The 26,599-nt window shown below is 37.5% G+C and overlaps 1 protein-coding gene across 1 annotated transcript; it reads right to left on the bottom strand.

Annotated features, from left to right (window-relative positions):
* Positions 1-19,970: 19,970 nt before the first annotated feature.
* LOC103476257 (cornifelin homolog B-like) lies at positions 19,971-23,436 on the bottom strand. Its single transcript, XM_008428462.2, has 4 exons — positions 23,323-23,436; positions 22,301-22,414; positions 21,849-22,006; positions 19,971-20,422 (listed from the first exon to the last, which is right to left on the bottom strand). The coding sequence occupies exons 2-4, from the start codon at positions 22,404-22,406 to the stop codon at positions 20,300-20,302; spliced, it is 387 nt and encodes a 128-aa protein (XP_008426684.1). The 5' UTR covers positions 22,407-22,414; positions 23,323-23,436; the 3' UTR covers positions 19,971-20,299.
* Positions 23,437-26,599: the final 3,163 nt, after the last annotated feature.

The following is a 26,599-nucleotide window of genomic DNA, read 5'->3' as shown; positions in this document are numbered from 1 at the left end:
TGTGCGTGAGAGAACAGTGACAGACATGGCGTCTGCTGACAGCCCTGCTCGGCCTTATCTGCCCTGCAGGAGCGACATTAGAGAACCATGGGGTGGGAGTGGTGATGGAGAGGCGTGTGTGTCGTGTGTGTGTGTGTGTTTCTCTTTTCGACACACACTCTTAACAGTCTACTTCACTTTTATTTTTCCTCTTGGGATGTTGAGAAACTATCTGACTCTTGAACTCTTCACTGCTCCTTGTTTTTAAACCACCAGTTGTCTGAACAGCTCTAGGATTAATCAATATCACACAAAATATACAGTTATGCTGTTAAGTTTTAATTTAGGACAATTTTAGACATTTCAAATAATTTCAATATCCATCCATCCATCCATCCATCCATTTTCTTTCACCCTTGTCCCTCAGTGGGGTCGGGAGGGTTTCTGGTGCATAATTTCAATATAAATTATCTAAAAAAAAAAATATGCATCAAGTTAAAGGGACAGTATTGTGTGTTTTCCAGGCACATAGTGCCATTTTGTAGCACTAATATACTGTATATATTAGAGATGTGCCGATCAGGTTTTTTCCTGCCGATACCGATACCGATCACCCATGAGGGTCGATCACCGATACCGATCACCGATACCGATCACATAATTACTTTTTTTTATTTTTTTTATCATAAACACTACCGGTTACATTATGTGGAAAAAGGAACCATGGATTCACCTTAATTTAGACAAAAACTTGTTTTTAATAACTTTTTCCAAGAAGAAAACTAAACAAAACATGCATTGTGCAAATTGTACTGCTATCGGTAATACTATCTTTAACAGACTGTTAACATATGAAGGCTATGAAGAGGCTAAATAATGCAAAGAGCCAAAATAAAACCTCTCAACATTGCCAAAAAAATTCAAGTATAAAACTTAACATTCAAAAGCAAATACAGGTTCCATTACAATAAACAATCCTGAGTTACTGAATGAAAACTCCCTGTTAGCATGGCGGCTAGCTGATTACTGCTAGTTCTGAGTGGCTGTTTCTGACTGAGCGGAGTAATAATGCAGAACAGGGAGATTGATTATTTTTTTAGAGATTATCTGTCTCATGTTAGGACAGCGAAAGTTTTAATACGTATGTAAAATTTATTTTTTAGGTTAGATGCTGCAGCTTTAAACAGAGGTTTGGTGTGAGAGTCACTACCAGGTGGAGCAGAAGCGGTGCTCTGTTTGTGAAATATTACTACCTGTAGCGCGTAGCAGCGGTTCAACAGCGAGAGCAGAACCAGCGTCTTACATCACAGCTCGAAGACTTAAATAATTTTGCAGGTTATTTGTTTAGCTTTCTGACCGTCATGCTAATCCGGGTGAGTGTTTGTAGCTGTGCGCTGCTTTACCTGCTATCTGATCCACCGTATGTCTTTTTTACTACAGTGAGCCTCGATGTAGCCAAACTCCATCAAGTATGGCATTGTTTTTATGTCGCATTAGCTTCGTTGTGTTGATGCATTTTGACGTGCTTCACCCCACGTGCTTCAATTCTCCGCCGCAACACGCAAACGTCCCCATTCACTCAGTGCGTTATAGTTACACATCGCTTAGGATTTGTTGCTGCGCGTTTGTGCAGTGTGAAGGAAAGAGGAGACCAGCTGCACAGGCAGGCTGCGAAATGAGATGCAGGTGATCGGTATCGGCAACAAGAGCCAACGATCGCCGATCACCAATCATGCACTTTTTCACGAAAATCGGCCCGATTATGATCGGTGACCGATCGATCGGCACAGCTCTAGTATTTATATCAACTATGACTTAAAATAAATTTGACTTTGCAATTTAATACCTTGAATTTGGGCCTCGGTCTCTAGAAACTCATGTTCTTTCTGAAACTCTATAACTTCAGGAACTCATCACAACATGGCTTTTCTATTAACCCTTTTATGAAGTCTTTACTAGTGTTTCACTGAGAAGTAGCTCATACAATGAGCTCAGCAGATGCACAGTTCCATCAGGTGTTTGTTAATTGCTGCTTGCTAGTCTGAAGGAGCTGAGTGGCAGTGTCACAGGGGTCGGGTGCTCTCTTAAGTGGAAGCTCGGATGCTTGGAAACTGCAGCTCCAGCTGTGTCTCAAAAACGGGACTAGATCCACCCAGGCATTTTGCACAGCTGAATGGTTGCCATGGAGATTAAATAATTTCTCAAACATGCATGACACAATCAAAGCAAACTCTAGGTATGTGTTTGATGAGGGAATGAGATTAAAACATGATATAAAACTAAAAAATAGTATATTTTACATAATACTGCCTCTTCAAAACCTACAGATTAGCCAGCTACTGCTAATCAATGGCACTAAAGAATCGATCAGTTAACTGGAGCATACAAGTGGGTTTCAACAAAGTTGTCAAGATAGAAAAACATTGGAAAGGCCTTAGAGAAGCAATTGATAGTAAGAAAATAATTTTTGTGTAATATAAATATATGTAGTAACTTCAGCATTGAGTCACATGTGAGTTCTATATTAATATTCTGACTTGAGGGTTGTCGAAAGACATATCACAACGCATTTGTTATAACACTTTCTTAGATTGTGCAGTCATAAACACAGTTGCTCCATAGGGATGTGTGTTATCTCCTGTTGTTTTCAGTTTATAAAAATTCTTCTCCTTTAGAAAATATGCTGATGATGGCTCTGGTAGCTTGTCTGCAGACTGTTAACAACCCCACCTACTTTCATTGAGCCACTTGTTGCATCTCTTGGCTTAAGAGCAGCTCTCTTGACCTAAATGTTAGTAAAATAAAATAGATGAGTCTGGTTGGGAGGCTGAAAGATGCACACGTTTATATTTTCAACCCAATAATAATAAACGATCAGGAAGTAAAGCAGGTTACTAATTTTACATAGTGTACAACTTTACAGATAACAGACTTGTGTGTAGTCATTACTACTATTGTGTTTCCAGTTTTTCTTGGTTTATTGTGTCTTGTACTGAAACTAATGAAAACTAAAGTCAAAAGACAAAAAAAGCAAAATGACATCAGCAAAATGTTGAGTGGGTAAAAAGCTCAGCGCACAAAAATGCAAGCAACTAATAAAGTCACCATATGACTACTTTGCTGTCTGTAGTTTTTTTTCTTTGCCAGATAAAAATGATATTTCACCTGTAATATTTCATTCAAAGCTGTATTAATTTTATTGTTTTATTCCAGAAACATCAGTTGTTTTTCCCCCTTGACATGCAAATAATAAAAAATATAACGTTTTTATTTTTAGAGTGTTGAATTAACCTGGAACCTTAAGGGATCCGTGATTAGTTGAGATAATATAATTTATTTGAGAAATATTTATTTTAGATGTAAAAGCAATACATCTATTTGGTTTTTATAAATTTTAATAAAATATTGTCACAAGAAAGTCGCCACGTTGTTCACTCTACACTGCATTCTGGGTAAATAACATCATAGGTCCAACTGCTCTACCTCCATTCAGTCAAAATAGCAATGAGTAATGTTTTTAAGCTTTTTCAAATTGAACTTGAGTGCGTTGAAATTGATCAGAATCACAACAGGTAATGAAAATGAGGAGGACCAAAGGTAGGAAGAGGACAGTGTTGGCCATGGGAGCTGCTGTCTTGCTGCTACTGCTATTGTAAGCTTTTCAAATGAAACAGTGAATGACACGTACCTCTGGTCGGACCGTGTGATCCAGTTAGTAGTTCTGTAGTTCTGTGCCCAGTCCGGTAACAGCTGTTTATGGTCTGGTCTTCGTCCGGACGTAAACGGGGCAGCAGTAGTGACGTAGACTTCCGTTGGCATTTAAAAGAGCTTCCAGCCATGTTTGTGTGATGTTTCTCCCAGCGTTTTTTGTTTCCTAGCCGTGCCAACAGTTTTTATCCACAAAGATCCTTTGTGGATAAAAACTGCAACTTTTAACTTGCAAAGGTAATGATCACCTGTTGGAACCTTAGTCAGTTTTTCTCGCACAAATGACTCAAGGTCTTCTGGTGAGAAATGTTGAGAGCACAAATGTAGGTCATTCGGAAGTTGTGTTCAGCTCCGGCTCTCTCCCACCGTGCTCTTCTTTTTTTAAATGTGGGAAGAAATCCAGATTTATCTTGTTTTTTTGTGTTTGTTTGTTTTAATTGCAGCTAACAGTGATGCAATGTGTCATTATCTAAAATTACACCAGTCAAATGTAATATGATAAACAACTCAGGTAAAGTTAGTCTTCCTGTATTTACTCTGTAAATTCGAGTACAGAACGGACTCAATGTCATCAACCCAGCAGGTAAAAAAAATGGCGACCTCCATGAATGAAAAATATAACAAAAAAGTTTTTGAAGTAATTATGAGTTTTGGTATATTACAAACAGCAATTCTTTAGTGAATTGGAAGATTACAATATTTAGGCCAACATGTTCAACTAATCTTGTATTCCTTTAAAGATTCATCAATCATGCAGCCAAATGATGCAAAGCAAGAAAAATTTACTTTTTCCTCCAGGTTGAGGGAAATGTAGTTTGAAAGAAAAGAGTTTACGATTCATTGCCCAAATGCAATGATATAAGGGAAGCTGATGTGAGGCAGAGAAGAGACAAGGTGTGGAAAGAGGAGGAGGTACGTTGAAGAAAGGGGGAGTTGTGGGAAAAAACAGAGAGCAAACTTGTAACGCTCTTATCATATTTGACCCAACATACCCTTCACCATAACTTCACACAACTTCATGAAGCTACAGAGAGTCTGCCTCTTTTGCAGTGGAACTAGAAGTTTTTAATCAATATTAAGGAATTGAAATCTTACTTGTAAGATAGTTTTGTCTTATTTCAAATGTAGTAAGATACAAGCTGGACAAAAAATACTTATGTTTCTACCGTGATAGTGGCAGCTTGCCTGAATTTTTATAATAATTGTATTTAAAGTTAATTTTCTGCACATATTAGAAGTTTTATGTATAGAACAATCACAAAAAACAATCAAATAAGGAAGAAATATCATGCCATAAATGAAAAAACACCAACCTGCACTTGGACTAACACAGTACAAAGTACAAAGTACAGTACAAAGGTGTAATTGGGAAACACAGTTTTGCTTTATTAAATCGCATTATATTGTTATTAAATCCATTTTATTAAGAAATATAATTTTAAATTGGCTGTGACAATGTATTGAACTGTAAATCCAAAGAATATATTAATAAAATAAAAAAATCTGTGGTGTAAAAGAGCCAAAAACCATTTGCATTGCTGTTCTACGAATGTGGATGAACAAAAATGCAGCATGAAGAATGTTTTCAGCCTGGAAGGCAGAAAGGGAATTCCACCTGTACCTCGTAAAGCAACATGACAGGACTGAATGTTTGAAAAATACACAATTACTTTATATTTGAGTCTATGCAAAAATTTATAGATATGCCATGAAGGTGTTAAATTGCTTTGAACACATTAGGTTTATTGCCAAATTCCCACAACACTAGCTCAATCCGACAATTATGTGAGCAGCTATCAGACATCGACAGTGATGGCAGTTTTAACCACAGCAAACACGAGATTCCTTCCTTTGCCCCGATAAATCACAGTATTCTACTGTTCCATCTTCTTATCACCCGTCAAATGTTTCCTTTTTTTTTTGAGAATGTTCAAAATAGGTTTCTTTACATTGCATTGTAAAAAAAAACTTCTTACCAAGTACTTTTGGTCTAGTTTTTAGTGCATAAATTTTTAGTAAACATGAAATAAGACTAAACTAAGCCAGAAGTAACTTGTCAACACAATGTAGGAGCGAAAAAAACTCTTTTAGATTATTTCACTTATAATAAGATATTTTGCGTGTGTTATAAGTGAAAGAATCTGCCAGTAGAACTAGTACTATTTTTATCAATACTAAATAATTATTGATTTGAAACAAACTACTATATCTTGCCAAAAGGTTACTTATAAATTAGTTTTCTCTTACTTCAAGACTAGAAACAACAAAAATACTTGGTATGTATGATTTGTGAAAAACAAAACGTTCTCAGATTAGGAGAATATAAATACCTATTGTCTGTAAACATCACCAAACATGTTGGCACATCGTCCTAATGAAGGATGAATCCTTTTTCCCACAGTTGAGGTCTCACTTCCTCTGATTCCTTCTGAGAGGCGATTTGTAACGCTCCTATTCTGAAGAAAGACTTTCTCCAATAAAACTGATTTACGGCCACACCTCTCACTTTTGGGTTCTGTACAAATTCGATGCTGTGCTATAAAATTTAAGCCTGCAAACTATCAGAATGCTATCTTTGTCACAGTGAGCATGTAATTACCATTTATCTTGAGGCACAGCTCAGCGTGGCCGCAGATCTTTTCGGCTCCTCCGCTGTTTGACTCATTCATGTGCTGCTTATCTCTGCTCTTACTGAGCTCTCAATTTCCCCACATTATATCATTGTCGGGGAATGGGTCCAGCCGGGTTGTGAGCACTTGGTTAAAGGGAATGTTTAGGAGTAACGTCAGGAAAGTTGTGAAAGAGAGAAAAATTTTGTGCAGAAAAGTTCTTAGTCACAATCGATGCCAAAGATTCTCAAAGAGTTTCACCAAATTTCGTAGTCAAAGAAAATACTTATTTTGGCTTTTACTTTTTTTATGTTGAGTGGATCATGCTTGGTGAGGTTGATGAAATCCACTGAACAGAGCTGCGGCAGCAGCCACTTGTTTCTGTTTATTTCAGTTTAATGTGATGGCACGGACATCAAAGACAAGGCTAACGTCTGGGACAGATCATCTCTTCTCGTGACTTTTATTTTTTCTTTTTTCTGTCTCTGTTTTTGAGGGCAACATGGAAGTTGTGTGACCCTGGATGATTAATCTGGACATTTTCTGTTTCTCTCTCTCCCCAGTTAAAGTGAATGACTGGTATGTAAAAAGACTCTGGAGAGACGAGAGGCCTAACCCCACCCTCCTCCTCCTCACAAGCTATTAGGCCTCCCTCCAACTCCCCCTGTGGAGAGAGGAGATAAGGGAAAATTGAAAATGAGGAGGAAGGAGAGGGAGAAAGACATCTCCACATCCATGGGCAGACTTCTTGTTTTCCACCACTATCTCTCCCTCCTTTGAGCTTGATTGGCCGCCAAGCTTAAGAGGCTTGTTATCAACCTTGGAGACGATAGAAGTTCATCGGCCACGGGACTTGACTGATGAAGACGACAGTGTTTCTCTCTCTCACTCTCTTTCTTTCCTTCTCTCTTAGGAAGTGGCGTATATCTTTCTGACTAATGTGGAGTCTAGGTAGAATGCGGTCAGCTCCATCGGATCCAGGGGCCGCTGGGACTCCAACATGTCTCCTGGCTGGTTCTTATTTAGTCACGAGACTTGTCTGAAAACAGCGCAGACTCTATTTTGGCTCTGCGTGGTCCCTGAAATCTTTATTTAAAAGCCAGAGACTAAGTTCATGATAGAAACTCCCTGCTTTCAGGATACAAGAGCCCACTTGTAGCATGTTCCTGTGGCAATCAGTTAAGTGTTATTTTATCTTATCTCATTCAAAGTGGGGCACCAAAACTATCCATTTTGGAGCAAGTGGCTTACTGAGATCAGCACAAAAAGCTTCAACGTCTCACTCTTTCCTATAGCAAAAGCATTTCACATGTTGCAGCTAATACTATGTTACAGAGCAGTCTAAAAGTATTTGCCCCCCTACAGATTAAATGCTTCAGATCAAACTAATGAATCAAAGATCACCAAACTAATTAGACCAAGTCTGAAATGTGTGCAGATTCGTTTTTCTTACTTGATAAATCTTAAAAGATGTGTAATTAACCAGATATTTTGGAAAGCTTAGATTACCTTTAACCTACATTCAGGGATTATTACTACCAGACCACTAGAGTCATTAAATGTCCTAAATTTCCTAAATAGAAACTTTTTAGGTAACATGAAGTAGACTAAAAGCAATAAATCCTGTCCCAATCTAAAGAAATCCAAAAACAGAATAGAAAAAAAAGTTATCGACATATTTTAATCCAGGGAAAGTCATTGTCCACAAATAAAGAAAATATGGAACACCAGTGATTCTTTCCTTATCTGGGATACCAAAATTACTCCAAGAACACACCAACCACTCATCCAGGTCATAACAAAAAAAATTCATGATTCAGCAATCAAAATGAGAGAGTGAGTTGAAATGGGATTGAAGGGAGAGTTCAAAGGCCAGAACCAATGCTGATGATTTTCCAAAGATGTCACGATGAAGCTAACATAGACAGAAAGAACATAGTTGACTACCTACAATCAAACATCTATGTCTTCAGAATGTGGCTGACTTGGCTTAATTGATAGAATTATACATTTCTGTCTTTCAAAAAAATGATGCAGGAAATTCCCCGGTCACCAGCTCATGATGTTAACCTAGAGTGTACTCTGTCATGAAGCATCACCTTGTCTATATTTTATTGTCTATAAAATACTATAGACAAAATACTGACATAGCTTAATGTTGAGTAAAATAAACATTTACAAACCATTTTAAAAAGTCCTGATTTTTTTCCCATTGTTGACATATCATATTTTAAAATAATAATATTTTTTTCATTTGTCTCATTGGGGAAATCTTTTGTGTTGCCTTCCAATAAACCTGTTCACATTGCCTACCACATGTTACAAATCAAATGTGCAGCAGCTTAAAGCTGAAACATGTCAGCAAAAGGCGAACATAAAAACAGCTTGAATACAGTAGATTTTTTCCATGCCTGTATGAGACCAGATTATGTAAATACATCTATAAATAAATAAATAAATAAATAAATAAATAAATAAATATAAAGATTACTGTTCAGCAAAATTTGAAACATTCATGCACATCTGAGAGAATGAAGTTGGCAAATTAAGCCTGTTTTGACACTCATACCGAACAAATATTTCTTTAATATTTTATTTCCACATAATATTTTGTTGCTCTGGTGATTTTTTGAAAGCTATTTATTGTTTGTTTTTTCTTTAATTTAGAGACTTTGCTGTCAAAGACAGAAACAGATTGTTGTTTTTGTGCATTCTGATCCAGTCTCAGTCACTGTAGAGGTTATTAATTCAACATATTAGTGTCCAAAAGCAACCATTTTGAGAAGTTTAAGTTTTGTTTGCTGAACAAACAGTTTTGAAGCCAATCTAAAAAATGATTACAAATAAGAACAAATAATTTAAAATAATACAAATAATTTGCATTCTGCATTTGGAGATGACATGTCATCTGGGTCTCTTTGTACAAATGAATCTGAACTTTTGGCCAAATCTTTGAATCTTACTAGATGTGAAAATAAAAAAAACATCTGAAGCGCACAGAGAATAAATGACGGAACCTGATGCTCGTGTTATCAGGGCCTGTATCAGTTCAAGTGTACTGCCTATTGAACATTGTCTCTATTTTCCTCTTGAAGGTCCATCCTGGCTGGGATGAGGCCTCAGAGGCCGACAGGACCGTGTAAACATTCCCAGCCCTCCTAACGTGTCTGTCTGCCGGAGGTGATGCATCTGCATGAGTCCATTTGTTTACTGCATGAAGAATGTTAAGAATATAGACTGTGTGTGTGTGTGGGTGTGTGTGTGTGTGTGTGTGTGTGTGTGTGTGTGCGTGTGTGTGTGTGCGCGTGTGGGGGTGTGCATGTGTGTGTGTGTGTGTGTGTGTGTGTGTGTGGGTAGGTGTGTGCATGTGTGTGTGTATGCATGTAATTGCATGGTTGTGTGATTGTGTACTTAAAATAGAGAGTGTGAGGGGGTGCAAAGGTGGGGCGGGGTCACGAGTTTTGTTTCCCTTTGTATCGTCTTAATGTTTGTAATGATCCAGCGGGACGTGGATCTGGTGAATATTGCGCGCTGTTTAGTCTACCAATCACCACGGTGACAAAGAGTCTAGGTCTGAGGGGTTGGAGGTGGAGGTGAGGGTGAAGGTGGGGGCTGGAATAAGTGGCGTCGTGGGTCAGGGAGGACTGAGCTGCAGAGGCGTACGTACACGTATGAAAATAGACCCTTGCTTCGGCAGAGACATTCTCCTCAAATTCAGATCTCCAGGTTGATTTTTGATTCATTCGTCCACAGGAAGTGACACGCTTCCAATTAAGAGGGAACGACAACAAACCATTTCCTTTAACAGCCATGATTGAGCGCTGTTTACAGAGTGGCTGGGCTGCATATGTGAACGTTCCATGTGATGTTCACACAGGACGGTTTCTGCAAGCTGAATTTCTAGATTTGGTCTGTTTGTGTTTAAAGCTACACTTTATTACAACTGTGCATTTAGTAGCAGAGATTAGCAGGAAGGGGTCAAATTCTTAGCAAGTACTGATCCAAAATTAGCTTTGCACCACATTTAATTTTTTACATTTATATTAGAAAGGTTTTAATTCCTCAAAAAGATATTTGGCATTACATTTTTCTTAGGCCACACTTTAAACTGCGAAACATGTTGTGTAAGAGAGGCAGATGTGTTTTCATCTTCATAAGTCAGAGGGCGGATACAAGAAAAAGGCTATTTGCCTAAATTTGGCCCTTTTCCGCAGTCTGAAGAATAATTATAGCTTAAACAGGAACTGTAACAAACTAGGCTGGGTGAGGATTTTATTTTGCCACCATGCAGAGTGAGGAAAGAAAAATCTCCAAAGATGACAGCTGCATTTAGAAGAAGGAAGTTAGGGTTAAAAAAAATCTCTACAATAACCATTTATATCAAGACAATTAACAGAAATTGTTAATTGTCTTAACAATTATTGTCTTAACAATTATTAATCCTTTTTATTAGGGATTTTTATTAGGGATTAATATTTCTACTAAATAATTTTGCCATAATTGTTGGTAGTAGAGCTTGTTGTATATTTTAATGCTTCTATCCTAAATCCATGCTGTTAGTTAACTGGTTAAAGTTTAAAGATGTTAAAGCAAATTTACCAATATTTGAAGGTAAAAAATTCATATTAATTATTAAGCTGCTCCAATACTCCAACCATAAACAGATTATGGCTAAAACGTTAGCACACATCAACAACTGCTCACAATTTTAAGGCATTGCTTGACAAAATATCATTCAACAAAGGACTTTACTTTCTCTTTTTGCCGATATATTATGCTGTGAAAGAATTTCATTTACTTTTTTGCAAATAGTCGGCTAAATACACACAGGGGCGCTCACAGACACGTACACAGGCCTGCAGACCCCCCCGCCCCCCTGCAGTTCTGGACAGTTTAAAACCCTGCCGAGTGTGACAGGTAATTGTGAAGCTAGACTCTAAACACCCATTGATTTTAAAACATCTACAAACTTTACATGCTGCAAGGAACTAAAAATATATTTTGGTACAAAAAGTGTCATGCTATTTGTTTTTGTTGATTTTTGTGAAAATGTAAAGAGTGGACCCAGAAAGCCTCTATGTTTTTGTGTCCTTCTGAGTAACACTGGGCTCTTCTTACAGTTTACATTATTATTTAGTGCAGCTTTATTAAAAGCCTAACACATACAATGTTCTCCTTCTGTTTACTGGGCAGATAAAATACCAGAGCCTTTCCACCATGAGGCCAAACAAGCCTGAAAATGTTTGTCCGAGAAAACATTTGGGTAAGAATTATAGATCTTATTCACTCGTTCAATGAACCTTGAGATGCACTTAGCGGGTTGCTTGTAGCAGCCATATATCAAAGCTAACAACAGAGCAGAGCCTCTTCAAAGCAGCTCTGAGCATGCCTCCTCTAACACTACTGCCCACTAGTGGACAAAAACAAAAACCAGGTACAGACTGCTGCTGGTGCAGCTGATATACTTCACACCTGATACAATTTTATCAAATCAAATTCAAGTTGGCACAAAACAAAATTAAAATAGGATTAAAAAAAAGAAAATGGCAATTTACAGATGTATAATAATATAAAACTTTCTAGAAATACAATAAAAACATCAGAGATTAAAACAAAACAAATTATAAAATTATAAATTCTACCAAAAGAGGTGAGAAAGACCCAATACTCAGGTTTTAACTGGGTTTACATGTGCAGTGGAGACATGACTGGTGTTTTATTGGTGAGGCTGAAGCTTCAGACCTTCTGCTATCTGACAGACAAGGTTCAGCAATCAAAGATCTGCCTGACATTCCCTCCCCTCTGCCGCTGCGCCTCCCACTCCCTGCTTTCCCAGTTTGTCTGGATGTGCACACATATGAACAGACCAACAGGATTTCCTCTATGTGTTCATGGGGAATGAGCTTTGCTGACCGTATGATTTCTCCTCATGTCTTGCACCCACATCAATGATTTATCTTTATTTTATCTGGTTACTTAAAACTGTTTGATTAAAAAAAATTACATTTTGGAAACTGACTACACAAAGGAGGAATCTAAGAGTCAATATTAAGCACAAAATTTGGAAGAGCAAAAATAAATCATATCTGAATGATAAAGTACAAACTTGGTAATCTGTGAAATTATTTTATTTGATTATATGAGGTTTTTTCTTTACCAATTAGACTTGTTAATCCTAAAACACTTAATTATAATGAGGCAACTGGCAAAAATTCACATCAAATAAATTCAGTTATAGGTAAAAAAAAATGGAAACGGCACATGAACAAATTTTAAAACCATAAAGTATGTGGGAAAATGTAGAAACTGTCAAAAGACTAGGTAGAATATGACTGTATTCAGAATCTGGTGGCCTATTTAAATTTTTCTCAATAGCAATGGATTCCACATGGAGGTTTAATTCATAAGACATCTATAAAGTATCTATGAAGGAAATTGTATAACATGAGCTACAAAATTCAGTTTCTCTTCAAGCTCAATAATGTATTTTTGATTTGAATTTGAACCAGGAAACATTGTCCCCACAGAAAATCATTGTGTTTTACTGTGTGAATGCTTTTACACAGGATAGTCGGAACTTTATTAGAACTTAGAAAAATAATTTCAAAAGGTCTGAAAATAGGGCAGGGGATCATATTTCAAAACATAATATGACTGAAAATCAGACACTAAAAATGAAAATTGGTGCTCTCCATCCAAAATGACTGAGCTTGAGTTTTTCTGTGACAAAGAATTGGTCATGACTTTAGTCTCGACATGTGCAAATCTTCCAGAGGTATGACCTAAAAGATTTACAGCTGTGGTTGCAGCAAAATATTGACTCAGAAAGGCCGACTGTAAATGCAAACCCCACTTTTTAAGTTTATTTTTGCATCCTTTTCCTTCCATTTCACAATTATGCCTTTCTTTGTGTTGATGTGCACAGTAAAATCAAACAGAAACATACAGAAATTTTGAGTTGTAATGAGGCAAAAGATTCCAGGGAGGTAGAGACTCTGAGAAGGAGAAAAATATATTTTCTAAACGCATTAAGACAGCATCTGTATATTTCCTGCCCTAACTGGTCAATCCAATTCTGTGCCAATATAAAAACTCATATTGGCCACATGCTGGGGGTCTTTATAGTCTTTGCCCCTCTTCTCATTTAACTGTTTAGGGATCCAACTCTACAAATGAAAAGAAAAATCACCAATCAAACATATACACCCACATTTTAATCAACATGGTGACATTTCAGATAATCTCTGCCCTGCAAGCACCTTTGGCCCCTGTTCCCTCCTCCCATAACACATTCATTGACATGCACACACATACATGCTGCAGCATCACCAACTTCTTCCCATCCGTCTCTCCCTATCAGCTGCTCCCTGCTGCCGTTGTTTTTAAAGGTCAGCGCTGTTTGTTTGCTCAGAGGCCCATCGTCTGATAGCGTGTTGGACTGCGCCTCCCCCTCCTCCCTCATCTTAACCTGAGCCGTTATCTCAGCCAACTCCCTGGCAACTCCAACCTTGTCTTTTAAAAGGAACACTTCCCAAGGAAATTATGGAGACGCTGGCAGATAGTCCACATCTGCATCTGTCAGGGCGAAAACCACACAACTGACAGGACGGCGCTTGGCGGCTTTAGGCAGATTCCAGCTTCTCCAGGTTCAAATCCATCATGTGACCTCCGGTGTCCATCTCAGGCCCATCAACACAGCATCCAACAATTAATTAGAGGTGACATTATAACAGCATTCTGGAACAAAGAAAGTGTTGCAACTCTTACTTGAGTACAAGTCCTGGAGACTGTAACCACAGTGAGAAATGTCACCAAATGAAGAACGAATAGTTTTTAATCAAAAATGCATGTTAAGATGTTATCATATGGGTAAACACCAGGCACTAGCTGTGTTTCCATTACAAACGTGCGCAAAGCTTTGTCAATATTCCTTTAATGTTGAAAAGATAAAATTTTGCAATTGTGGTTTGTCCATCAAATAATAAAAGTCCCATGTGAATATTTTTGTTCACACAATAGATGGTTCAAAAGCAAGCCTCGCCATCATCCTCATTATTCTCCAACTACTTCCTGTAATTTTCTACTTTGTGGTTTGTGCCAGTAGCAACATGTTGATCACATGACTAGTATAATGCAAATAAGTGTTTCCATTGCAGTTTTGCAATAAACCGATTTCAATATGGTAAAAAAAGAAACCCACCTCATCCTAACAACAAAATGTATTATTGGAAAATGAATGTTTTTTTTGAAATTTTTGTTCCCAGTTTGTTAAATGTTCCCATTAAACAAATTTATTTGAAAGTAAGAAGAAAAACAAACAAAACAAATAGAATGAAAGAGGAAAGAAAACTTGATCAGTAAAAAGAAATAACAATCCAACTAAACACATCCAAAGCACAAATAATGAGAATAACAGAACTAACACAAGACTAAAATCTCATTATGATTTTGTGCAATAAATATAATAAACATATTCTGTATAGCCCATAGACCCATCTGAACCTGTTCAAGACATATTTTTGGATGTTTGGAGCCTGAAACCTATTCTGATTAAATGTCTCCAACACCTGTTGGAGGAAGTCGGCTAATTATTGCCTCTGCTGACTGGATGAAGCTAATTTCCAGATACTTGGTGAAGGTCGTATAGGGAGTGCCAAAGATGTTGAGCTTCCAAGGAATTTGACCTGAAGCAGTATTGTCTTCAGATTTGCATGGCAGTGGGAAGTGTGCATCCAGCAGACGGTGGTCTCCAGGTCAGGTACTCAGGGTCCACGGTCCTGTATGTTTTAGGCATTTCCCTGTTGCAGCAAACTTGTCTTAAAAAGGATGTAATGAAGCATTTGGATATGTGGGACCACTACTGTAGAGAATGTTGCTGCAGTAATTGAGCTGAGATGGTTCAGTTTAATGAAGGGCAGAGTCAGAGTCTACACCAGTGAGCTTTTGTGCATTTCTTTTGATGTCATATAGCTGCCTTTTAGTGGTCTGTCAAGCATTTTTAAAGCCCTTCAATGTCATTTCACCAGAGCTGGGTGGGATACCCAAACATTGAACTGAAGTAGGATTAAAAAGTAGCACTTCATAGAAATTACTCAGGTAAAAGTAAAAAAAAAAAACGTTTTGCAAAATCTCATTTGAGTATTGAGTAACTGCAAGACAGTGATAAAACCAGCTTACCAAAGGTGCTGGAACTCTGCTTGGGTTGCTAGATGACAGGCTAGGCTAGGCTGGAGTTGCTAGGTAATGACACAGTGCCCGTTGATTGTGACTTAATATTCAGGAGGCTTTTCCAGACTCCAAAAAACATTTACTTATTGCCAATAAATGGCTGGGTGTTTTTTTAAGTACTTTGGTTGTTTTTACAAGCAGTGAAGACCCAAACGGAAGACTAAATATGTGCAAAATGTGAAATTGGAATCATGAGTCCCTTTTAAGATGAATTGGTCTCTCGAAATTGGTCTTTGGGGTGAGTATGTGCAAGTTTTTTCCTTCCTGTCTGTCTCTGTGTTGCCCTGGGAAGGACTAGCTACCTGTGCAGGATGTATCCCGCCTCTCACCCAGTGATCACTGGAGATAAATACCAAATCCCCATGACCCTGCAAGGATAAGCGGGTATAGACAATAGATGGATGGATAGGTTTAAAGCTTCAAACAAAGCCTAAACATGAGCATGAGAGAAAGAAAGCAAGAAAAACGAGAGAATGGAAGAAGAAAATTGCAGAAGGTGACCAGGGTAAAGGTTTTGTATGGGTGGGATAAACTGTGTGCATATGTGTGGAGGAGGGAGGAGGATGGTTTGTGTGGAGATGGAGGGCTGGGGGTTAAAGTCACAGATTTTAAATCAGTTCTTTGGCCTTTAACGGGCACAACAGAAGCCCAGTATGAAAGTACAGAACAAAGAGGGCAGCAATAACTTCGACCAATTAACATTCCTGCAGCCTTTATGAGCCGCCGGGACACGCCCCTTTGATCACACCTCATAAAAGTCACAAACATCAATTCTTGCAAACCATAACTGTCATTATAATCCCATTAAAAACAACCCACTGAGCAATTCACATTGAACACCAGAGCCAAGTGTTCCAACAGCGGGGAAGGATTCCCTCCGTAGGAGCACAAAGCTGACCAAAGGAGTAGGGAGGTTTACTGGGAGCAGCTGGATAAAATATGACATGATTATGACAACAAAAGTTTACCACTCAACAGAAGAAGTTTAACCTGTCTGGAGCTTACTTCCCGTTAACAGAAGGAATTCGGAATACTGAGAGGTGAAAAACCAAGGCTCCGTCTTCACCACAAGAAATTTTATAGTTGATACTGAATCAACATACCCCCTGCTCAGTAACTAGGGTAATGTTTCTTGATTTATCGTATGCAGTTTCATCCAAAACATCCTACAAAGTGTATTTTTTCAACACTTTCAATGATTAGACAGGCTCTCTAGCCGTTCCAAAAGGGAAACCAAGACCTCCGTCTCATTAGTAAGACTCGGAACTCGTCCTGGGGGATCCCAAGGCCTTCCCAGTCCAGACAAGACCCACCCAACATTTACATGTGGGGTCCATATGGGTAGGAAATAGGCTGGAAACTGTGTGGGATTGTCTCCATGAGCTTAATGCAGAGCAACTCAAGGCAAAAATAAATACAAGACAGACTACTGCCACTAAAGCTAGTCCAGGAGAAGTGACTCTATGCAGTTGACTGGGTTTCCTTTGGATACAACACATTTTGAAATTTTAATAATAAACCAAACTTGTCTGCATTATTTGATAAATTGGATCAATTTATATTGTTTTAAATATCTGCCTGTATTACTGGATGGGACGGAAGCAAATTTTGTTGTGAATTGGTTTTTGATTTTTTTTTTAATCCATAAAAATAATCAGTGACACTTTATTTGACTAGGTGTGCATAAGACTGATATGACACTGTCATAAACATGACATAACACCTGTTATGAACATGTAGAAGTCTTTATGAATGTCTGACAATTGTCATGAAGTGTCATTTGGTAAATAATTACACTTTTAATGCAAAGTTGCCTTAAAAGTGTCATTAAAAGTCCATTAGAAGTGCCAATTTTGTGTTCTTTTGTAAGTAATGTCTCTTTAATGTAAAGTTGGGACTTTTAATGAACTTTCAATGTAACTTTTAGAGCAACTTTGCATGAAAAATGTCATTATTTAATAACGCTTCATGACAACAGTCAGACATTCATAAAGACTCCTTCATGTTCATAACAGGTGTTATATCATATTTATGACAGTGTCATGTAAGTCTCATGAGCACCACATCAAATAAACTGTTACCAAATATTTACTAAATCTTAAAATGTCTAGAAAATAATCTATGACAGTGGTTCTTAACCTTTTTTGAGGTACCGAACCCCCCAGGTGCATTTGCGCATTCACCGAACCCTTCTTATTCCAACCCCCCACCCCGACACACAAAATACTTTGCGGTATTCTGATTTAGTAATATAATTATATTAGCTGTGTTACCACCCCCACACCACTAGAGGCAGTAACAACCCCGAAAAGATGCGACTAAGGAGCAGATTTAGACTATAGTATTTGGTAAAAACTGTGAGTTTTGCTGAAGTAATTAAAGACACAAGTTCAAATCCATGCTGAGAGGAGCTCCTTCAATCAGGGCTCCTCCGCAGCTCTGATTGGCTAAGAAATATAACGTGATCCTCTGCTGTAAGTGATCGCAAAGCGGCGCGTCATCACGACTTTACACAAGTGTGTCTTTACCTCGGCGGCAGAGGCTCCGCCGAACCCCTGAGACCAACTCATCGAACCCCTGGGGTTCGAGCGAACCCAGGTTAAGAACCACTGAACTATGACAAATCAAAATATTAGAATCACTATATTTGAATTGGTTTATTAAGATCCCATGACAATGAGCCTAGTTGTTTATGTTATAAACAACTGAGTAATATGTAAGTAATAAACTATGTATTAAAAAAAAAAAAAAAAAACTTTCTCCAAATTACAGATTTTTATGCCTGATGAATACACCAGTCTGACCCAGCATGTCCCACAATGACCTCACCTATGAGAAACAAACTCAAAAGGCAACGGCTCCATCTGGTGGCTGTCGTACCTCACTCAAAACAAATACAGTCATCCCAAAATGATCTTTCCCCAGGGCAAATTAACTTTACATTACCGTTACTTCCAACTGGAAGAAAAGTAGAATTTAAGGAGATAACTATCAGGGTTATCTCCTAAAACCCTGAGTTATCCCTGGGTTATCTCCTTTTCCAATTTCTCGGATAAGGAGAAATTGGTCCAAAATAAATACATATCAAGAAAAAACATATGATTACTTGTTTGAAATAAACATGAGTAATTAGAGAAAAAGTTCTCTGTAACCTCACAACATTAAATGAGCTTAATTCTGAGTTTTGTGTCCAAGTTTTGAGCCGTTCAGAGGTCATATTTCAAGGAATAAATAAGCTTAATTTTATTCATTCGGATTTTACTAATAACTTTTTAATGCTTTTACTAATAACTTTACAAAACTTTCATATTGAATGTGTTGCTGAGTTGTGTGCAGATCTGTGGAGCATATGCTAAAGCAGGTCAAAGTTGAAATTTCCTGAACTTTGACCCTTGGCCACTGTGATGTAGTGTTCCGGTCAATGTGGTCTTTCAGTATTTTTTCTCTTCCCCTATGTCTCACTATGTCAGGTTTACCACTGGAAAATATTTCAGTTTTGTAGATAAAATAACCATTATCTGTTTCATGCTGATCTTGCGCGTCCAGGTTTATTGAGAAACAAAAATCATCCAGTTTGATAAAACAAAGGTTGTTGGGTTTTTTTTACTGAATGCTGCAGATTTGTAATATAGAGAGGAGAGGAGAGGAGAGGAGAGGAGAGGAGAGGAGAGGAGAGGAGAGGAGAGGAGAGGGGAGGAGAGGAGAGGAGAGGAGTAGAGGAGGAGAGGAGAGGAGAGGAGAGGAGAGGAGAGGAGAGGAGAGGAGAGGAGAGGAGAGGAGAGGAGAGGAGAGGAGAGGAGAGGAGAGGAGAGGTTGCAATTCAGTTCAATTGCATTTACTAAAGTAATTTTTAGGAAACACTTTACTTTTATTAGTAGTTTTACTGTCCTGTACTTTTTAATTTTATTTGACCAATAGTATTTTGAAGTATTGCTACTCTTATTTCAGGACATTTTCAGAACACTCACTTCATTAAATGAAGGGGGAAAAAACATGTTTTAAACAAAAACGGGTGAGACACAGACTTACAGATCACGGTAAAGTGAGACCTCTTGTTTGTACACCAGCTTTGTTATTCTAATGGGATTTTCCATCTGCGATTCATTTGCTGAGCCTGTTGAGTCATTTGTGTTTTAAGTTTTACATTGAAAAAATATATCTGGAAGTGTTTCTTGTTCTTAAAATTACTTTTGTGATTGTTATTTATTTGTCATAGCTTTTCATTTTAGTCTTTGAAATACCAGAATTCACAAATAACTGATTTAATATTTTACAATGAAAAGATTTGTTTACTCTTTGTTGAATAATTTCTTGGACGTTTTCTTTTACTTTTATTTACTCTTAAGTAACATTTTTGTCGACTCTACCCACCTCTGGTAATTTATAGCAACATAAAAACTTCCATTATACGTAGGAGTTGTATTTGACTAAGCGCAGACATTTGGATTATGATGCTTTTTCTTTATTGTGTCTTCCTAACTTCCAACTAAACAAATAACAGAGCACAATTTACATTTAAACTGAATAATTACAAGTCATCCTTAGATATTGTACAATTTTCATACCCTGATTATATCAGAACAAAGTTAAAACACAAATCCGGGTGTAAAAAAAAAAGGCAAATGTTTTCTGACATAAAAATATAAAACTAGAATCCTTCACTCTTCACTGTGTCATAAATCAACATATCTTCACAATTCAGCTTTTACACATTTAGTACATTCTAGATCTCTACACATCATTTAAACATGGAAGCTCCGACGATCAGAATGAGCTCATACGGTTTTTGCGTTGACCAAGACGACGTCGCGCTTCCTTCTCTGTATCTCTCTGGATATCTGACACCAAACACAAGGCGTGCAGAAGGTGGCGCACACACAGTCGTTCGCAATGGAGCCCTGTGAATCAGACAGATTCATTTGATCAAGTTAGAGCTAGAAACTCAGACCTTTAGCTGAATCTGTTACATAGGAAAGTTATTTTGGTGATCATTTGTGTAAATTAAGAAAAGTTTTAAATTAGACAAAGATAAATGGAGTAAACTCAAGTAAACTGTTTAACTCAAAGCCAATTCCATTCCTGATTACTGCAGAGTTAAGAAATCTCCTCATCTGGAGAATGACGACATGGAGAATGCTAAGAGCAAAATGTCATCTAAAGAAATTCAAAACCAGATGAGAAACAAACGGCTCTTGCAAGCGTCTTTATGATCTCCCACAATGGCTCTTAACTGGCTAAAAATAATAAAGAACAAACTAATGTTTCAAATAATCATATGTGCAGGTCTTAGCAGTTTTTCAGTTTTTTCATGGAATAATTGCATCGATGTTCCACAAAAAAAATTATATTAAAAGTGCAAATAACATATTTAGATCTGTTTCTCTTAATATAATATCGGAAACTGGAAGATTATTTTTACATCTTTCCACAAATATTAACATCCCATATAATTGAATGTACGCATACTCTTTTTGCAAATGTTTCCACTTTACTTTATTTTCAACCCTCTAAATAGTCATAAAACTGTGGTTCTTTAAAGATGACAACACATTGCCTACGGCAGGTTTTTCAGATCAGTTTTCCTTTTTTCAAAAGGTCATGTAACATTTGTGGCCATAAACAATCTTCATTTAACTGGACTGAGGGCCAAAATGTCTCTTTGGATTGTAATGGTTGCTGTCCTTGGTCTAGAGAAACTTACAAGGTCATTTCTGGGACTCTGGTGAACCACATCGAGAGGCATGATCCTCACACGGAGACAAAATGAAAGTTGGACCAAACTTACTCCAAGAAAACATGAATGACTCATCAAAGAGTTCACAGAAAAACCCAGAGCCAAACCTGAAGCACTGCAAACCAAAACTGACATAAGTTCTCCAGAATGAAATCTTGAATCTGGCTATCAGCTAGTGACCTTTAAGAAAGAATAGTCCAGCTCTGAATGGCTTAAAAAGTATAAAATAAGGCTTAAGAGTGGCTTGGTCAACATCTGTCAGAACCAATTGAGAGGGTGGAATTAAAACTACGCTTTGAAGACGTTTGGGTCAAAATTCCTCCACAGAATCCTCCATTGCTTAATGCCAATGGTGGCTCAACCAGTTAGAAGTTGTTGGATATTTTAGCTGCATGTCTATTTCCTGTTACTCTGTGCTCACATTCTGTCTTATTATTGTAAACAAAGGTCACTACTACTACTAAAAAACTTACATTGATTAACTTGGAAATATGATTTTTCACGCTTCATTTTTGTTTTATGAGGGACTAACAACAATCCAGCCCCAAATTATTTCCAACTGAATGAAGGAATACATTTTTGTCATGTACCTCGATGTTGTAGCGCTCTCTCATGCTGGTCCTCATGGACATGGTGACGGGTGACAACCAACCTCTAAAGAATTCCAGCAAGGGGAGACAGAGACACTCGCCATATTTTTTGGAAGTCATGCAGGCAAAGCAGGGGCAGCACCAGAAGCCAAGACAGCCTGAGGGGGCAATAAAAACATGAAAAAGGCTCACGATGATGAACTCACAGATGATTGATACCAATGTTCAAAAACAATAACATGGCATGTTGTTGTTATTATTAGTAAGGAATGGAGATGTTCTGGAAGTCATCTGATTTCCATCAACCCTCACATAGTTCCTCTAAAACTGCATTCAGGACATACTTTTGCTGTGGTGTCATCTCCTTTCTTTTCGGCAATTAATTGGTTGTTTTTACAGAACGAGCTTTTGATGAAGTTACAGTACATTTATGAAGGTGTTCACCCTCTTACATGATTTCGTGTCTTCCATGAAGCCACAGATGCCACTCCCCCACTCATGAGCATTTGGGACATCCACTGGGTCTGGATGAGGCTGGTGGATCACGATTTTTTCCATGATAAAGTCTACAGGGTGAAAGATGTTATCACATATATAAAACAAAGCATTTAAGTGGATTGTAAGTAATCTTCTTTTCTATCTAAAAAGTGTTTTAGTTTCAGCCTGAAACAAACCAATCCATTAAAGTTGACCAAACGTTTGATCATAATTTCATGCTTATCATCAGTTAAAATCATTGTCTTGTATAGAAAACAAACTGACAGTCAACAGACAGAGACATCAAAATTGCCCAATAAAAATCTTTTTTCCCCCCTAATAAATGTAATTTTTTTTTTTTTGCATAACTCCTAGGTAAAAACCTAAACAACTTGTTGGCTTATTTTCAAGAAAATTACTGATTTAATCTTTCAAATGCCTCATAAGCATTTGTAAATCTTTTTTCCTTTACATATGTATTTAAGAAATAATATAGCTTTAACTTATATATTTAAAATTAAAATAAGTGATGGACAATTAGGCCTCTCATGTTAAAAAATTTTGCTGGATGATAAATTGTCCCAGAAGTTATTGTGATAAACGATAATATTGTTGGTTTGAGATCATTTTCAAGTAATATAATGACAATGGCGCAGTAATGTAACACATTAACAAACTTCAATAAACTTTACATTCTAATAAACTGGAGCTGGAAGACGTATTACATATCCAAAATAATCAAAACAAAAGAAACAACAAATAAAATGAATTATAAAGTCTCGGTAAACAAAATTGTCCTTCAATAAAAAGTTCTAGTTGAGACCAAACCACCAGACTGAAGACTTGTGTCATCCAGTTCTTGGTAAAAAGACAGAGAAAAGAAAAAAAACAATATATCATGCTAATGGAAATGATCAAGTTTGTATTAATTTATCATGCGATTAATGGATTTATTGTGACAGGCGTATGTACAAACATTTAAATCTGACTGTCTCACCTTTTTGTGGTTGATAGCTGAGTTTTGGGTCCGGACGCAGCTGATCCTGGCTCTAGAATGAAGTACCTTGAGTCTGGCAGAACCACATGTCATCACACCTCCTCAGAGAGCAAACTGGACATACTGGTTGTTCCTGTACGAGCTATCCTTCGTCCCCTTCCTATTTCTCATAAGCCATGGCAGGGTTGGGCAACTCAGCCTCTCAGCACGTCAGAGCATGAGGTGGAAAAAATGCTGCCACTCTGAAACTTTCATGAAGTTTCTTGAGTTAAAAGCATTGTCTACTGTGTGGATGGATAATAAATAGGATGGGCTGTATTCAGAATAGAGTAAACCAATTGTACTGAAATAAGAGTTGCAAATATGTTAAGATACTCAAGTAAAAGTAAAAAAGTATCTGTCTAATAAATTACTGAAGCAGAAGTAAAAACCTATTTGGAGAAATTACTCCTCAGGTATTAAATAACTGATCATAACATTGAATTTAATATTTAAAAGGATGTAAAACGGACATGAGACAGACAAATACATAAATGTATGTGCAAATTCTGGCAATTTGAAGACTAAAAAGAATTAAATTAATACAAATAAATAGTATAACAATTAAAATAACTAGATAATTAGGGCAGCTGGAAGAAAATGTCTGATGTTTTTTCTCAGAATTCTGACTCTTGACCTCAGACTTTGACCTCAGAAGGTCAAAGTCAGAATTCTGAGAAAAGATTCTGCAGATTGACTTCACCTACATAAGACACAACAGGTTCAGAGCACAGAAAATGTCATGAGTACAACAAAGCTGGGGTATAAACAAGAGGTCTCACTTCAGCATAAACTGTAGATGTGTGTCTGATGCATTTTTGGTTCAAATACATTTGCTCTTCATTCAGTTATATACCCAGACATTTTATTTAAGTGACAGTAGTTAATATTTCATAATAACTCAAGTCATTTTACTAGGTTGTATGAAAACTACTTCAAAAAATACATCTGGCCCAAAAACGTGCTCAAGTAAACTGAGTAAATGTAAATAGCTGCTGCCCCTCTGTCTGTAAGTGAACTTCAAATAATTTTTTGAGACCCAACTGACGGCTAAAATCCAGAAGTTAGATGAAAATGTTTCTTTCCCATGTGTATCAGATTTCTATTCATTCATCTGTCTTCCCTTCTTTGCTTCTTTGACCAGTAGTTCCAAAATCAATTTTTACTTTAGGACTTTTGTGTAAGGAAACAGGATTTTGAGAAGTCAGTGTTTGGCCATCGAACACGAGTGTACAAACAAAACACACACATGGGCCCGTGTACTCATTTTTTTATTTTCTCATACATTTGTTGCCAACTTTTTTATGAACATTTGTTTATACAAAGATAATCAACCAAAGTAAAAATAAAGTTATTTTTACACAGTAAAATCAGAAAAGTTGTCAATGTATCTTTTTATGCCCTCTGAGTCACTTACACTTGCAAGTGTTTTAGGAGTTTTAGGAGGGTTGGCTTGCATATCATGAGACTTGAGTTTTCTGCTTAATAAATCAGGTTGAGTGAGACTGCATTGAGAGCACCTGTGAACAGCTTCTGAGTTGGACCTGGCTCAAGATTTTTGGCTAGGCTAACACTTAAACATGTTTTCACAAGACAACCGTACTCACTCACACTCATACCAAAGGGCCATCTAGAGAGACCAATCAACCTAATAGTCATGTTTTTGTGAGGGAGTCAGAGTTTAATCATGCTCATATTTGTAAAAAGTAGAATTAGTCAACTTTTTAATCACAAAATGGATCATTAACATTCATTACATTGCATAGCTGACTAACATTAAACTAAGGATTTGTTTAAGTTTGTTAAAGCTTCTGTAACAAACCATTATCCTGCCTTTTAGGTTGACTCAGAAGCTATTGCTGCTTCTGTAATTATTCACTTTGAACACAAGATCGCTAGCAAGAAGGCAGCAATGATTCACCTAAAACTATATTCTCAGCTTTCAATTGAAGACGAGTTGGAGCTTGTTTGTAGTTACTAACAACTGACCTCTGGGAAAGAAAAGAACAAAAGAAATGTTCAGGCTTTTCAGTCTGAACGGCACAAAGGGAGGACTGGTTTTGTGGTGGTTCTTCATTGAAGAAGCTGTTTTGTTTTTAATGTTTGCTGTTATGCTGGATCTCAGACAGCAGTGATTTTTTTAACAAAGGTATGCAGGGAAGACTTTCATCTCTGGATCTCTTCTCAATAGAGGGAAAGAATCAATAAACTGAAGGTCAACATGGACGAGTTTTACAATTATGTCATCAGTATCTTCATTAAAGAAACTCGTGGATCTCATTTTTCAAGTAAAGTAATAAATGTAATAAATCAAGTAAATAAATGAAAAAATTATTTTACATTTTTGGACAATATTTTCAAGATATATTGCAGGTTAAATAAAATATAACAAGGACAGGTACTGAGGAGGTTGGCTGAGGAGAAGGTGGACAACTAGGGTCATGACCGAAAGAACGAGATCACGGATACAAGCGGCAGAAATGGGTTTCCTCCGCAGGGTGGAACAGGGTGGAGACTCAGAGTAGAGCCGCTGCTCCTCCACGTCGAGAGGAGCCAGTTGAGGTGGCTCGGGTAAGGATGCCTCCTGCTGGTGAGGTGTTCCGGGCACGTCCCTCCGGGAGGAGGCCTCGGGGAAGACCCAGGACACGCTGGAGGGATTACGTCTCTCGGCTGGCCTGGGAACGCCTTGGGGTTCCCCCAGAGGAGCTGGAAGAAGTGGCTGGGGAGATGGAAGTCTGGGCCTCCCTTCTGAAGCTGCTGCCCCCGCGACCCGACCCCGGATAAGCGGCAGAAAATGGATGGATGGATGGAGCTTCACCCTTGCAGGACTTAGCAGTTATTCGCAAGCGCCTCAAGTCACAGTACAAAGTGAAGATATCTGCGCATGACTCAAAGTTTTGTGCAACAGTGAAGTTCCACGAGAAAAAAGGAAATTACACAGACAATATTACATTAAATAGTTCTGCCACAACAAAATTTAGGACATGTGATAACCGTATTTATGGTAAGCTTTTTATCCCAATGAATTTAAGACGTATTTTAAACCATGGTGTGTAACTTGTAAAAGGCGTCCATACCTCAACATCTCACTAACCTGGATGTATTACATCCATGTTGGTAATTTATCAAACGTGCCTTCAAAGTAAAAGAAATACAGTCCACAATTTGATTTTAGTTATTTATTTTACCTTTATTGGAAAAAATTAGTCAAGACATATGTTGCAGGTTGAGGTAAAAA

This window comes from Poecilia reticulata, chromosome 14 (genome assembly GCF_904066995.2).
Source record: "Poecilia reticulata chromosome 14, P_reticulata-male-v2, whole genome shotgun sequence".
Taxonomy (NCBI): domain Eukaryota; kingdom Metazoa; phylum Chordata; class Actinopteri; order Cyprinodontiformes; family Poeciliidae; genus Poecilia; species Poecilia reticulata.
Note: the sequence above shows the minus strand (reverse complement) of the source record. Positions and strands in the feature narration are given on the sequence as shown.